This window comes from Delphinapterus leucas, chromosome 2 (assembly GCF_059928025.1).
Source record: "Delphinapterus leucas isolate spDelLeu-1000000601 "Yukka" chromosome 2, BTC_Dleu_Yukka2, whole genome shotgun sequence".
NCBI classification, from domain to species: domain Eukaryota; kingdom Metazoa; phylum Chordata; class Mammalia; order Artiodactyla; family Monodontidae; genus Delphinapterus; species Delphinapterus leucas.
The window spans coordinates 6,880,223-6,896,842 of NC_143130.1; the positions used below are offsets into that span (position 1 = coordinate 6,880,223).

At 46.8% G+C, this 16,620-nt stretch overlaps 1 protein-coding gene across 1 annotated transcript in view; it reads left to right on the forward strand.

Moving 5' to 3' along the window:
- Positions 1 to 16,620, forward strand: part of FAM171A1 (family with sequence similarity 171 member A1) — a 126,864-nt gene that overhangs the window by 65,078 nt on the left and 45,166 nt on the right. Inside the window, exons 2-3 of the mRNA XM_022580576.3 lie at positions 723 to 950; positions 9,483 to 9,575. Of these exons, the coding sequence (XP_022436284.1) occupies positions 723 to 950; positions 9,483 to 9,575 (321 nt within the window). The remainder of the gene's footprint in view (positions 1 to 722; positions 951 to 9,482; positions 9,576 to 16,620) is intronic.

Genomic DNA, 16,620 nt, shown 5'->3' on the forward strand with positions numbered 1-16,620 from the left:
AGTTGCTCATGATTCTAGGTGTGGGGTAACAGTTCAATACACATCTCTTGCATGAATAAATGAAAAGTATTCATTCCAGTGTAATTTTTACCGTTAATTTGGAGTCCATTTCCCACATCCGTTTTCTGGTTTTGCCAATACTACTAACTCAACTTCAGCCATCTTTTCAAATGTTTACTTTTATTTTTTTCTTCTTCTGACCTTCTCCACTGTGTGTCCTCCCTTTTAAAGGTATTTTTGACTACTTTTCAGTAACGTCTTCATGATTACTAGCACAGCAACCCTGAGCTCTACACATCCGTGTTCACCAGGACCATTGAATTTTGCTGCAAATCTTAGCACCTGCAGGGTCTTTCTGTAGCAGCCCCGAGCCTTGCTTAGGCTGTGTTTGCCAGCAGCGCTGGGCAGGATAAAAGAGCATTGTGTTTATTTAAAGGGATAGAAATTTTCTCTCAATTATTTGTTCGTGTGAGCCGGGAGGAGCCAGGGGGAAAGTAGTTTGTTATGGGCAGTGGTTTTGAGGAAGGTAAGAAATCATGTAAAGTGAAAAAAGGACCTCTAAGAAGAGAACATTCCCGGTTAAAATGATTTATATTTTGGATGTAGATTGAGATTTTCTTAGCCTACCTCACTTTCTACTACCTATCGCGGTTATAGCAGAATCACTGTAGGAGTTGCCCAATTAATAGCCACTGTTCTTTGTTGCTCTGTCCTTCTTCCAGAGGTCACCCTGAAGGTCCACATCAGTGATGCCAGCACCCATCAGCCCGTCCCCGATGCCCTCATTGAGATTTTCACCAACCAGGTCTCCATCGCCTCTGGCACCTCAGGGACAGATGGCGTCGCCTTCCTCAAATTCCAGTATAAGCTGGGCAGTCAGCTGATTGTCACCGCCACAAAGCACGCCTACGTGCCAAACTCTGCCCCGTGGAAGCCAATCCGGTTACCCGGTAAGGTGGTCTTAACCTTTCTGTAAAACAGGGCTTATAGTCAGGCTAGGGATGGAGTCAGACATAGAAACAATTTTGTAAGTGTTAAGGGTTAAGTCAGACAATCAGGAAAATACTTGTTCATTCACTGCCTTAGCTTTTGGGGCCCCTTATGTGCAGGAAAAGGTGGGATCCCGGTATGAAGCTGGTTGTACGTTACTATCCATTTAATGGAACTCATTTCCCCAGCGTTGCGCTCTGTACCTTACCGATCGTAACCAGCCGATGGGATCGGGGCGGTGCTCTGAAGTGGGGCTTTCTCGTCTTGCTTCAGGGTCTGAGACCAAGGCTGGCCAAAAGGCGGGGAATGATGGCGAGACTGTCTTTCTCTTTCCCACCTTTCTCACCTGCTCAGGAAGAACACTGCTGTGTTTCTTCCCTTCTCAACACTCTACTCCACTTCTGGCGCGTCTGATCACCAAACATGTGGGCGTTTTGCCACACATCCAGCAATTTGTGGATTCTGTGACACCAGCCGGGTACTTACTAGATTACCAGTTTATTACAAAGCTTATTAAAGGAACAGCTGGATGGAAGAGACGCGTAGGGCAAGGTCTGTGGGAAGGGCTGTGGAGCTTCCATCCCCTCCAGGTGCACCACCCTCCCAGCACCTCCAAGTGTTCACCAACCAAGAGGCTCACCAAACCCCATCCTTTTGGTTTTTTATGGAACCTTCATTATGTAGGCATGACTGATTAAATCATTGGCCATTAGTGATTTATTCAACCTCCACCCCTCTCTCCTTTCCTCCCTGGAGCTCAGTGGGGCGGGGAATGAGACCGAAAGTTCCAGCCCTCTAATCACATGGTTCCTTCCCCTGGCAACCAGCCCCCATCCTTGGGTTATCTAGGGGCCTTCCAAAAATTACTATATTAACTGAAACTCCCATGGTAAGTGGCTTGTTATAAATAACAAAAGATACCTTTATTGCCCTTATCACTTAGGAAATTCCAAGGGTTTTAGGAGCTGTGAGGCAGGGATGAGACCAAGACCAAATATATATTACTTATTATAAATCACAATAGCACATTACCATTCACCACTGCAAAGCAGCCGGTCTACCACAAGGGGCTAGGATGGTCCCTGACGTGGGTTCAGCTGGGGATGGAGTAGGTGGGAAGCAGCAGACTGTGCCGCTTCAGTCCCCTCACCTCAGGCTCCATCTAGTGCCTGGACCACATTACCTGCCGGCACTATTGCTCTGAGGCTAGTGGGGGTGGGCTGGTGGGAAGAGCATGGGCTTTGGACCTGGGTTCTGGCTCTGGGTCTGTGCTTGAGCCCCTCCAACTTTGATGCCAGTCTCTGCAAAAGGGAGCTGATACCACCTAGTAGAGTGGTTCTGAGTAAAAAGTGGTTCATGCAGGTGCACTAGCTTACAGTACCTACAACATAGTAGGGGCTTGACAAACGTGTAGCAGCTAACACAGTGCCTGGCAAAATGCCAACGTTAGTGCTCACCTGTGTGCCACTGGACACGCCCCATCAGGGTCCCTGCTGCCCCTGGGGCACATGGGAGCTAAGCGTGACTGTGCCCGCCTTTTCCAGCCCCAGCATCTACCCTCAGCCACAAAATTCTCTTTAAGTTCAGTTTACACTTATTGAGTAGCTACTGTGTGCCAGGCAGTGCCCTGGCCACTGAGGATACAGAGCTAAAGACGCAGAACTCGCCCCTAGGGGCTTCATCGATTAGTTATGACGTCAGCCACAGAACCCGATGCCTCCTGATGGGATCAATGCTCTGATAGATGTAGGTGCCTACGGGGATGCTGGGGACCAGTTCACTGGCCTAGGTGAGCAAATGAAGGAAGGCTTCCTGGAGAGGCTGAGAGGGGAGCTGAGTCTTGAGGATGAATAGATATTAGCATAAGAAGGTGCTTGTATAATGATCCAGATTCCAGGACTCAGCCATTCAGACTGGTCAGGTGGACCCAGGAATCTGCGTTTTCACAAGCAACTCCTACCCGCCCCCCAGGGTGTTTATGGATAAAGATGTTCACTATAGTTTGGGACCACTGCTTTGAGAGCTATGGAAAGTGGATTTGAAATAGGTACAACTGAGGAAATCCTTTAGCAAAATGTTAGAGAAAAGGAGATAAACCTGAGAAATATTTAGCAGGTAAAATCCAGAAAGCCTTGGAGAATGGGTGGGAGAGATGTGAGGGAAGGGACGAATGAGAAGAAATGGAAGTTGAGTCTCGGGTTTCTGGCTGCTGATGGAGTGGATGGAGTAACAGACGGGCGGTGGGCTTGGGAGACCTGCCACCGTGTGGTTCCCTCGAGTTGACTTGATCGATTAATGCCGTCGGCTGAAAGAAGCCCTCTTCCTCCCTCCCGTGTGCACCCCTCTCTCCAGGCTTGGGGCTCAGGCAAAGGTGGGTGGAAGTGGGAGTGGAGGTGGGGAGATGGGGAGAAAGGGGTGCGTGTCGGGATTGTAGTTGGTGATGAATTTAGCATGGATTGGATTGGAGCTGCCTCTGGGACGCCAAGTGTGTTCGGGCTTTAGTTTGAAAAGAGTTTGGGGTTTAAGAGGTTTGGAGGTGGAGGTGGAGTTTGGGGTCATCAGCAGCTTTTAAGGGAGACTCAGAACAGTGATCTCACCCAGAGAGTGGAGGGGAGTGGGCCTGGGGCAGAACCCTGGGAAGGCCAGCATGATAAGAAAGGTGGTCCTTGTTAGGTTCTTGCTAAAGAAAATGTTTGACCTCCCCCATTTTTCACACTGAGAAATCACTGGAAACAACCCTGGAGGAAGTCTAAATGGTATCCAGACACCTCAACTCCACCTTTGCTGGGGGCGGGGGCGGGCAGCAGCACAAAATACCACTGATTCTCACCATCACAGGAGTTACATTCTGCAAGGTCACCGTGAACACTGAGTTCATGAATCCTGAGCCATTGCTCCCGGGTGAAGTGCAGGGTTAGGTTCCCTAGAGCCTCTGGTCACGTTTTCATCCACTGATCAGTACATCTCCTTGTTTGATGTGTGTTTCTATTGCAAGATACCTGACTCAATATATATTGCTCGTTCATTAACCTTGAACTCATGGCCAACAGCACCGTAACTCATGGCTAAGGGAAGCTTCTCTAACGTGTAATAAGGCACATCCCAGCCTCCTGCAGTTAGAAACACTGGACAGCACTTTGGGCCAGCACTCAGGGGCTGTTTGAAACAGGGAAATCACAAACAAAAAGCACAAGAATGCAAAAACTTAGCACTACATTGATTGCAGGAAGGATGCTTATGGCGTGAGAGCTGAAACGAGAAGGCAGAGCGTCCATCGCCTTGGTCAACCTTAGCTGGGAGGAGACTCAGACTTTTGGCCCCTCTGTACGTACACGTAGAAAGCATCACAAGTATTGACTTGGGGTTACAAATAACCTTTAGCAAGTAGGCACATTTGCAAATACTGAACCGACAAATAAGGACGGACTGTACTTTAATTACATTTGTTTTGACTTTGTTAACATGATCATTTGAGAAAAAGGCAACCATTTTCATAATATCCATTCTTCTTAAATGAGTAAATAATGGTAAAAATAGGTAGTTTCATTCAAAGAGTTTTGGACTAGGCTTGAAGATGCCTGGGTTCTAGGCCTGCCCGTCCCCAGCTCTGCCCACACATGGGGGCCCATCACAGCTTTCTGAGCCCAAATCTCTAGTTTCTAAAACTAAGTCAGTTAGACTGAATAATTTTCAAGGACCCTTCCATGTCTTTCTTTTTCTCTGCTTGTCCTGTCAGCATAACAAGATCCTCTTAACTAGAATCTAACAGAAAACGTGGGCAAAACTTAGGCTGGTCTGCTGTGAAAAACAAAGTATACTATTGTTTTCACGCCTGTTGTTGGAGGTGCACTTTTGGTATTCCAGGTAATTGAGCGAGGAGGAGAGAAGAATTGGGAGCCTCTTCTAAAATATTTTTAAAATTTGAAACTAAAAAATAATTTCTTTACTACATGTCCGCACGTGGTTTTGTTTGCTTACGCGTTCTTATGAGATTTGAGAGTAGATTTCTTTTCTCCTCCTTGACAGCAGTTCCTGGAGGATGTGGGGTTTTTTTTCCCCTTGCATGGAAGGGGGTACGTATTGGGCACCAGGGAACCACAGCAAAAGGAGAGTACCCTTTACCTTTGGTAGCAGGTAGGAACAAATTTAGCTATATGAAGTGTCATCCATCCACTAAAGACTGTGATTCCACATCTTAATTATTTCGAGCTCTATAGCTCAGGCCTTTTGCAACAGTTCAGGGCTACTGCAGTGGCCTCTGGCCAGCTCAGTCTGACCCCTTCAAAACGCCCTTTACGTTACTGACCATTAGTGTCTTAAAATGTATTTTAAATATATATTTATATTATTTTTATACATATTTATATATTAGATATGTATTTATATATGGATGCATATTTATACATCCATATATATATGCAGGCAGACCTCATCTTATTGCACTTTGCAGGTGTTGCATTTCTTGCAAATTGGAGGTTTGTGGCAACTCTACACTGAGCAAGTCCATCGGCACCATTTTCCCAAGAGCATTTGCTCATTGAGTGTTTGTGTCACATTTTGGTAATTCTCCCAGTATTTCATTATTATTATATTTGTTATGGCGATCTGTGGTTTTCGTGTTACTTTTGCAAAAAGATTACAACTCACTGAAGGCTCAGATGATGGTTAGCACTATTTAGCAATAAAGTACTTTTAAATTAAGGTATATCTGTTGTTTTTTAGACATGATGCTATTGCACACTTAATAGACTGCAGTATAATATAAACGTGACGTCTGTATGCATTGGGAAACCAGAACATTGACGTGCCTTCCTTTTTTGCGATATTCGCTTTATTGGGGTGGTCTAGAACTGAACCCGCAACATCTCCAAGGTGTGCCTGTATATATATATCTGTCTAACTACGTTATATGTCTGCCTAAAGGCATCTGATGTCCTCAGGATCAAGTTTAGACTAAACAGAACACAGGGACCTCCTCCCCAGCCGCTTCTCCCTACGTTTCTCACGGTCTGGTCACCCTGGGCAGTTTGTTATTCTCTGAAGGAATCTGGCGTTTTACCCGCTCTGTGCTTGTCTGCACTGTTGTTCCTTTACTGTTCTCTCTGCAAGCTTGTCTTCTATCCGTTAATTCCCAGTGTGGTTGTTCTCTGCGCTCAGAAGTGTTCCAGCCTCTCCCAGGTAGAGTTAGATGTTCCTTTCTCTCTACTTATCAAAAAACAAGACAGCAGTCAGCATCTCCTCTCTGATGGGTAATATACCGTCTGCCTGCAGGTCTGAGGCGTCTCTGCCACCTCCTGCCCAGGAAGCCCTTGCAGGTGTCTCTACCACCCACGTCTCATCATAGTCATTACAAGAAATCATCTTTTCTCGTATATGAAATAGGGTTTGCAGAGGAGTTTGCTGGAGCAGATGTCTGATGTTTGGAAGCACCAAATGCTATAGGCAAGAAACGTTTCAAAACATCCTGTAATGGTCACACGCATCTCGAAAGACCAATCACAGGTGATTCCAGCTCAGAGTCCCCCAAGCCAGACAACACAGAGGTTTTCAGGGCCAAGGAAATGCCTTCAGGCTCTGTGTGAGCTCTTGAAGGGAGCAGTGTGGTCCAGGTCTGTACCTAGAGAGGCGGGGAGGGCAAAGCTGAAGTCTGGAGGTGAGCTGTTCCTTACAAGCACCAGCAATCTGGTTCTTCTTTCCTGGCCAGTAGGTGCCCTGTGCCCTTGGGTGAAGGGATCTCTGTTAAAGAAGGTTAAGTTTCCCTGGGATGTGGTTCTGCAGGATTTACCCAAGTCAGGCTTCCTCCCTTCAGTCCTGGCTCACACACAGGACCTGATCCCCCCTCCCGCAACTTGGTATAGATTTTTCTTCCAACTTTAAACCCCCAAGGTGAATTCTTTTTTATTTCCTTGCTTGCTTGATTTATTTATTTCTGAGATATAATGCATATCACCGTACAATTCACCGTTTTAAAGTGTATAATTCACAAGGTTGTGCAACCATCACCACTGTCTACTTCCAGAATTATTTTCTTCACCTCCAAAAAAACCCTCATGCCCGTTAGGATTGACTCGCTGTTTCCCATCCCCCCAGCCCCCAGCAACAGCTGATCCCTCTGTCGCTATGGATTTGCCTGTTCCACATATTGCAGATGAATGGAATCCTCCAGTGTGTTGGCCTTTTGTGTCTGGCATCTTTCACTTAGCACGGTGTTTTCCGGGTCTGTCCATGTTGTAGCATGAATCAGTACTTTATTCCTTTTTATGGGTGAACAATATTCCGTTGTGTGGATAGACCACGTTCCGTTTATCTGCCCATCAGATGATGGCTGTTGGGTTGTCTCCACTTTCTGGCTAGTATCACTGATGCTGCTGTGAGCATTCATGTGCAGGTTTTTGCATGAACATATATTCTCAGTCCTCCTGGTTATATACCTGGGAGTGGAATTGCCGGGTCACATGGTGACTCTATGTTTAATATTTGAAGGAACTGCTGGATTGTATTCATAGCACCAAGGCACATCCTTATCTTTGTCATGGCACTTGCCACGTTCTGCTTGTCCTACAGCTATTGGTTGTGCGTCCAAGTCTCCTTCTAATGTAGAACCCTTGAGGACACAGACTGCCCCCAACATCGATCTGTTCTGCACGTCTAGCTCTGGGCCTTGTACATATTGGCAGCTAAATAAATGGAATAAATGTGTAGGGAGAAGTGTCATGTCCAAGGCCAGCCACTCACTGGTCGCCCCTAGCATTGTCCAGAGCCAGTTGTGCCAAGTAATTGATATTCTTAGCATTTGATATTTCTGGTTCCTAATATCCTTGAAAGTTACTTTACCTCTCTAGGCCTCCCTTTCCTCCTCTTTAAACTTAGAGACTTAGGCTGGATGGAGTCCAAGAAGCCTTTGAATTTGAGTCCGTGAAGCATAGCAGTCGAGGTCAGACTCCAGAGTTCAAATCCTGGCTCCAGTATTTACCAGCTGCGGAGTCTTGGACAAGTTAATTCCTTATCCATAAATCTGTTTCCTTACCTGTCAAATGGGCATGTTAATAATACCTATTTCATAAAGCTGTTTTGAGAGTTAAATAAATTACCAAAATTAAAGCACCTAGAATAATGTCTGACATGTTAGTGAGGGTTCAGTGATGTTAGTGATTATTGTTATTCCATAATATGTTGATTTGTTTTTTTCTTAAAATTCATGATCTCCCCAGAAACGTGTAGGCTTTGTGAATTTTTTAGTTGGAAGTCCAGGTACTTAAACAAGAATTTTAAAACATAGCACAAGTTCTGTCATCTTATTAGTTCCCAGAGTAGGGAAGGAAGTTTTTTTTTTTTATCATGAGGCACACAGTAATCTAAGCACATATTTTTAAAGTCTTTCTTAATGTTAATACCCAATGTTTTACATCCATGCAGTGTGTACATTGTAACTTTTAATAGATTCCTAATGGGAGGAGGTTCAGATACTTTACTAACAGCTTCTAACGAATAAAAAATACATAGTTGACTATTGTAGGGCAAGCAGTTGTTCTAGGAGAGATTGCAGGACTCTTTTGGCGTTTTTAAAGCCTTTTGCTAATAACACTTAAAGGAAAAACTGTTTCTTTTCTCTCTGTTTACAGTACTTCTGACACCCGATGGGTGGGTTTTTTCTCAAGCCAACCAGTTCTCCAACTCTCTGGACACCGACTGGGTGACATGCAATTCAATTCAGTTCTGACAGTAACTTTCCAGAGTTAGCTCAGAAGCCACAGGTTAAGGGTTCAGTCCCACAAGACCAAGTACCACTTCAGACACAAGCCCCGGGTTGTCACCTGACCAACCAGCTATAAATCAGAGGTTCTCATGAGCCCCTCCCCGGGTTCATTTACTATCATGGCTCACAGAACTCAGGAAAACAGTTACATTCACGGGTTTATTACAAAGGATATTATAAAGGATGCGGATACACAGCCACATGAAGAGGTACAATAGGGTGAGACCCAGAAGGGTCCAAAAGGAGCTTCTGTCCCCGTGGCGTTGGGGTGTACCCTCCTCCCAGCACACATACTTGTTCACCAGCTTGAAGTTCCCCAAAGCCCGTGCCTTGGGGACTTTCATGGTAGCTTCAGCAGTCATGGCAGGCATGATCGGTCATGAGCTGTCCACCGCCTCTGTCCTCTCTGGAGGATGGCAGGTGGGACTGAATGTTCCAAGGTTCTCATCATGGCTTGACCTTTTTGGTGAGCAGCCCGCCTCCAGGAGCCCACCCGGAGTCGCCTCATCAGAACAAAAGATACTCTGATCACTCAGGAAATTACAAGGGATTTAAGAGCCAGGAACCAGAGGCAGAGACCAAATATGTATTTATTATTATACCACACTGCGAAAAATCAATATTGCTGACTGAGTTGAAATCAGAGAATCCAAGGAATGCAGAGTACTTAAAAAACTGGAGTGGGCATCTTGATTTAAATGTTTGAATTCCCTCATATCCATCCTTGTTTCTGCAGTGTTTTCTTCGCTGAGCCTGGGCCTGCTTCCAGAACGATCTGCTACTCTGATGGTGTATGAAGATGTTGTCCAAATAGTCTCAGGATTCCAAGGTATGTTTGATATTTAAAAAGAGAAGTGAAGGTAACTCTGGGGCCAACTCTGAAAATCTTGTGAGGGATGACTCTTGTCAGGTAGTGATGGCCGTGAATGTGTCCACAGCTGGAAGTAACAATGCCTGTGGTCCCTACGAGTGCACGGCACATTGGCATTTTGGTAAAATGTCTCTTGGCTGTGGCCTTTTTTCTTCTCGGCCCAGCCTTTAAGTGCATAAGAGGGAAGAAGGGGCTCCACCCTCTGTTCACACCACATCTCTCTCTTCTCCGAAGGCAAGAATATTCATCCTGGGGTCAGAGTCCGGACCCTGTCTGAGCCTCACTGACCATTGGGCGGGGTCTCTCTGAAAAGGTTCATAAGCGTTTGAGAGTATAGAGTTTCAGGTTTTTGGGGTTTTTTTCTTTGGCCACGCCGCATGGCTTGCAGGGTCTTAGTTCACCGAACAGGGAATCCCCCTTAGTTGCCCCCTGCAGTGGAAGCACGGATTCCTAACCACTGGACCCCCAGGGAATTCCCTAGAGTTTCAGTTTTGCAAGACAAAATGGTTCTAGAGATCTGCTGCACAGCAATGTCAATACACTTCACACTAGTGCACTGCACACTTAAAACTGGTTAAGATGGTAAATTTAATGTTATGTGTTTTTTACAATAAAAAAAAAACAACTCTTCCCTTACCAAAAAAAGAAAAAGAAAAAACAAAAGGTTCCTAGGTGTTCGAGTGTGGCCTTTTTCTCTCCCTTGTCCCTCGTTTGTTTGTTTTTTTGTTTTGTTTTGTTTTTTTTCCGGTACGCGGGCCTCTCACCGCTGCGGCCTCTCCCGTTGCAGAGCACAGGCTCCGGACGCGCAGGCCCAGCGGCCATGGCTCACGGGCCCAGCCGCTCCGCGGCATGTGGGATCTTCCCAGACCGGGGCACGAACCCGTGTCCCCTGCATCGGCAGGCGGACTCTCAACCACTGCGCCACCAGGGAAGCCCCAGTATTCCTTTCTTTTAATACCATTTTACACCAGTCATTCTCTACCTGACCACATCCAGGTGCCATTTGCAAACGAGGTGACCTGATTTATTCCTTTTTTTATCGAGTAGCTGTGGGAACGTACAAGGAGGTTCACGTGCTGCTCTTAGAAGACGTATGTAAAGAGAAATACGTAGAAACGTCTGGGAGCGTATGTGACTCGAGTTGGGAGAGAAAACAGGAACAGAGACACAGGTTTTCATGTCATCTGTGTAGTGAAAGCCCTAAGTTAGCATCCTTTTTTTCTCCTCCTAAGAGAGAGCAGAGCTAGGCCCGAATCCTCAGCACCCTTTCACGTTGGAACCACACTGGGGCCTGCTGGCCTTGGTACCTCCAATCTCTCTTTAGTTAGCTTTGCTATTGTTGTTTCACAACTGAAAGACAGTGGAAGAAAGTGAAAGATAATTTTTCTCCTCCAGTCTTACTGAGATATAATTGACATATACCTTTAATGACTTGAGATGTGTATATATTACACAATGACCACAACTGTAAGTCTACTTAACATCCTTCACCACACAGAGTTTTTTCTTGTGGTGAGAACTTTTAAGATCTACTCCCTTAGCCGCTGGCAGATATACACTACAGAATTGTTAACTGTAGTCACCGTGCTGTACATCACATCCCCAGGACTTACTCATTTTGTAACTGGGAGTTTGTGCCCTTTGACCACCTTTATCTGCTCTCGTCACCTCCTGCCTCTGGTGACCACCAGTCTGTTCTGTTTCTGTGAGTTTGTTTGTTTGTTTTTAAGATTCCACTTATAGGTTGTTTGTTTGTTTTTAAGATTCCACTTATAGGTGACATCCTACAGGATTTGTCTTTTTCTGTTTGATTTATTTCACTAAGCGTGATAGCCTCCAGGTCCATCCATGTTGTCCCAAATGGCAGGATTTCCTTCTCTTTTATGGCTGAATACAGTAAGTCCCCTACATACGAACGAGTTCCATTCCGAGAGCACGTTCGTAAGGCCAATTTGTTCGTAAGTCCAACAGAGTTAGCCTCAGTACCCAACTAACACAACTGGCTATATAGTACTGTACTGTAATAGGTTTAGAATACTTTTCACACAAATAATACATAAAAAAACACAAAAAATAAAGAAAACATTTAAAATTTTACCGTACAGTCCCTTGAAAAGCACAGTAGTCCGTTACAACAGCCGGCATGCAGGGGCTGGCATCGAGTGAACAGGCAAGAAGAGTTACTGACTGGAGGAGGGAGAGGAGGTGGGCGACGGTAGAGCTGAAGGGTCCTCAGCAACAGGAGACGGAGGGCAGGCGGCAATTCCACTCACGCCTGACGTTGATGGAACGCACATTCGCATCTTTGAAAAGTTTGCAACTTGAAGGTTTGTATGTACCTGTAACATTCCATTGCATATATATACATATACGTGTGTGTGTGTGTGTGTGTGTGTACACGCGTTTCCTGTATCTGTTCATCCATCAGTGGAAACTTCAGTTGTTTCCATGTCTTGGCTTTTGTGAATAATGCTCCTGTCTTTGCCTGAATAAGTAACTTCTGACCCTGGGTGACCTCAGCCGCTCATGGCCACATTGGAACAAGTGGCTGGAGGAAACCTCACAGCTGCATCCACTGGTTACACAGACCTCAAGGTGGGCATCAGCCCTGCAGGACCGAGGCCACTTCCTAATTACTTGTTTTCTGACTCTCCGAGATGGCTATTTCGTGCCCTGTCACTCCCACACTGCCGTTTTCTCCCGCTCTGTAGCGGGTGAGCGTTCAAGCTCGTGTATCCCCCAGAAATGCTCCCCTGAGCGTCCTGTGCTCCAGTCACTGCCCTGCTTCTCTGCTGTCCTTTGGGAAGGACTTTGCTCCCTCATCTCTGCTTTCTCGCCTCTCCTTGCCTCTTCAGCACACTCCGGTCTGGGCTCCTCCCTCATCGCTTCATCAGAGTGTCTTATGACCCCCGTGCGACCAGACCTAAGGTCACCTCTCTTCCTCTCCCGGGATGTCCGCACAGCATTCAACACAGACAGCTGGTCACTCTGTCTTGAGACTTTCTTCCTTTCGCTTCCATATCATGCCTTGCCTTTCTTTCCAGCTCTCGGTTACTTCTTCTCTGGACGCTCCCATGACTGTCCTGGGCCTCTGTTTCTTCTTCCCAATGCTCTCCCTAGAGGAGCTCATAGACCCATGGCTTTCATGTGCCCTGGGCACTGATTACTCCCAATTTCCCCCTAGAGGGAGGCCCTTATTTGACATCTTGACTTGGGCGTCTGCTAGGCATCTCAGACTCAGCAGAGACGCACAGAACTCTTGATGTTTTTTACCTTCCATCTCAGTGAATGGTGTAAACGCACACCTACGCATCCAGCCAAGACTCTAGGAATCATCCTTGATTCTTCTCCTCACATCTGGTTCTCCTGCAGACCCTCTTCTCTCCATAGGTGTTGCTGCCTCGTGAATCCAAGACACCACCATTTCCCCCAGAGAACTGTGGTGGGTTTCTCACTGGTTGCCCTGTGCCCACTCTTGCCAACCTGTAATCTAATCTTCACAAAGTTACAGCGATCAAGTCGCCTTGCTTCCATTCTTCAGTGGTCTTCCCATTGTACTTGGAATAAAATCCCAATTCCTTACACTCAGGGCTGGACAGCCCCTGGCCCTGAGCCTCTGGTGGCTGCCACCGTTACCTGGAAGGTCACCACTGATGAGAAGGGGTGGAGATTTTATCTACACACAGAGCATCTTCCCTGCACCCCTTCCGCCTCTGACTTCCCTTTCAGCCCCACAATTCCCTTTGTCGAGCTCTTCTCCTTCACGGCCACCTTTGACGTGCACGGCACCCTCATGGGTCATCCCTTCCCAGTCCCCCTGCCCAGGAGCGGCACTAACCTTAGCAAGGTGTTTGTGACAAGGACTCAAACTGCAGCCCACAGGGTCCATTGTTATGGCCACGCTTTACCCCATCGTGGTGCCAGACCTCCTCGTCGCCCCCTGCTCTGCTTCTCCCTGCCATCTTCCAGCCCTGATGCTGAATTGTCCCCTCCAGTGGCTCTGAGGGGGTTCATGAAGGACCTCGGTGCCCGTGTCGTTTGCCCTCCGTAAGCAGAGTCACCTTCTGAACATGCAGTAGTCCTGATGACCTACATCTCCCATGAGTCACACAGAGTTACAGCCAGCCTGGCACTTTAACCCGAGTAATCCCACAGTGGTTATCCCTCGGTCTGCCCACACTTGCCTTCTTTTTTTTTTTTTTTTAAAGATTTATTGATTGATTGATTTGTTTGTTTGGGTGCACTGGGTCTTAGTTGTGGCAGGTGGGCTCCTTAGTTGTGGCTTGCCAGCTCCTTAGTTGCAGCATGTGAGCTCCTTAGTTGCAGCAGGCAGGCTCCTCCTTAGTTGCGGCTCCAGGACTCCTTAGTTGGGGCACGTGGGCTCCGTAGTTGCGGCAGCCAGGCTCCTTAGTTGCAGCATGCGAACTCCTAGTTGCGGCACGCATGTGGGACCTAGTTCCCTGACCAGGGATCGAACCCAGGCCCCCTGCTTTGGGAGCGTGGAGTCTTAGCCAGTGTGCCGCCGGGGAAGTCCCACACCTGCCTTCTTTCTGCCGCCCACATGTTGCACATTTGCACTGCATGGCCCATGCCCTGATTCAGTCCTGGTCTCGGTCTCCACCCGGGCCACTGCAGTGGCCTCCAGCTAGTGCGCTGGTGTCCACTTGCTGAGCTAGCGTTGGCGCTGGACTTGAGAAGATCAACCAGATGTCCCATCTCTTGTGTCTCCTCCCAACACACCTTGCACTGAGCTGCCTGAGTGATCTTCCTGGAGCAGAACCCTTTGCCCACAGAGTGAAATCCCACCTCCTTACGCAGCATGCCCCGGCCTCCTGACCTAGCCTCAACCTCCCTCCTAAGGGCTCTTCTCCTCCATGTCTTGTGTTCTAGCCTAACTGAATTTCTTTTTCTATTTTCCACCTGAGATGTCCCACCCCATCTTCCCAATCTCTCTTCAAATTCTCCCTGGACATCAAGACCCACTTCAAGGCCACACCCTCCAGGAGGTCTTTTCTGTGTCTTCCCTGGAGACGAGATTCATGCCAGTGTCTTGTCCTTCACCTGCAGCTGCCAAGGCACCCCCGACTCAGAGGGGTCACCAGTCCATAGTGTGGCCAGGGGCTGGGACCCAGCTGGAGGAGAATCGCTGGAGCCATCAGTTCTTCTCTCTCTTCCTTTTACCGGGGTGGGACTAAGGACCCAGAAGAGATGAGACTCTCAGCTGACTGTGTGGTCACGAGATGCAGTGGGTCTGTAATTACACCAGGTCACCTGCAAGCCCAGGTTCGAAGGGAACAGAAAGTATGAGTCAGAAAAGGGAGCTAGTTGGTAGCAGGCCAGAGAGAAGCAGACCGCAGACCGGGATTTGTGGAGTCATGTTAATGGCACAGCATTCGGGTGAAATCCACAAACTCCTGCCACGTGGTCCCAGAGCTGCCCTGAGCCCAGACCCAGGCGTTCCCGTGCTTTCCACGCACCCCCCGCCCCCGGCTCCAGTCTTGGATTCCACACATCCTGTCTCCCTTATGCCCCCTCCTGTCCTTATCAGTAACCAGGAGGATGGATTAAAACAGCCCTCCAGCTGGGGGTTCTGTATGCGATGCCGCCCCTTCTGCCATATTTGGTAGTAATATCTTACCTCCCGGACTAAAACTGAAAAACCTGAAGAACAAGGAGGGGGTCACGTTCACCTTAGCATCCCCAGGGCCTGGCCCCATGCCCGCCTTCGGATCCGTACACAATGAGCAATTCACTGAAGGGTTGAGTAAATATTTAAAAACTGTCCAAATCCCACCTTTCTTTGCACTTCCTGTATAGATCACTCAAGCTCGGGTTAATTATTTTCTTTGTTGTGGCTGCTAAGAGGACCGTTCACATGTACACACACGCACAGAAACATGCAGAGTATTTGGATACCTCTCTCTCTGTAAGGAGCAGGAAGTATGGTCGTGTTAGAAACCCAAGGATGTAAGACATTCATGGCAGTTTTCGTTATGGTAGTTTTTGTTATGGTTAATTTATTCAGTCTAGTGTATCACTTCCCTCCTCTGTGGAAACTGAGAACCATTTATTTCTCCCTTGCCAAAAATCTCATTTACATTCCAGCTTTTTAAAATTGTCTACATTTTAATTTTTTAACTTACGCTACTTCGTGAGTTTAATTATTGCTAGTTGTACTTTTCCTTGTCTCAGTAGAGTTGAGGCACGGCAGGAATAACACTGGGTGAATTTGTTTCATGTTTTCTTACCAGTTGGAAGGAGAGCCACGTGTAGATAATTTTTAGTCTTTGCAGTTCTGTTCCATAAAGCAAATACAGAACTGAATTTCTAAATAATATATCAAATTTTTATTCTCAAACTGGTCAATTGTCGGTGCATTTATTATTTTTTTAATGGAATCAGAGGAGAAAAACATAAACTCTTGCTGATCAGAAATGTAAGTACTGTCAGCCGTTTGAGTTTTTGTGTGTTGCTTGGATGTTACCGTGTGTCAGATGATCCCCCCAAGGAAATGGGGAGGTAGTGTGATGACAGTTTGACAAAGCCTCACCCGTGTTATGTGCATAGTTTTGGGTGATGCCCCGTTGTTTGGTTTTACGTGACACTGAAGCAAAAGATTTGAAAGCACAGAGGCCACTGGGTGAGAGAGGTGGAGACAGGAGAGGCGGGGGTGTTCTCTATGGGAAGATGTTCAATGCTTCAGGTGAAGTTTTTGTTCTGAAATGTTTACAACCAAATAAACTAGAATAAGCTCATGGTTAATGAGAGTTTTCCTTAAAGAATAAAAGACTCCTCACTTGTTTTCCTCTCTCTAGGTATGGTATCTATTTAAATTCTGACCATACACACCCTAAAACTATTCCCATCAGACGAGGTGGGATTATGTGCAGTGCCTTCACACACACACACACACACGTACACACACACACACACACACACAGTAAATGCATGTTTCCAATGGAACTGGCCTTAGCATTCGATTTCATCTGAAAAGTGAGGAAAG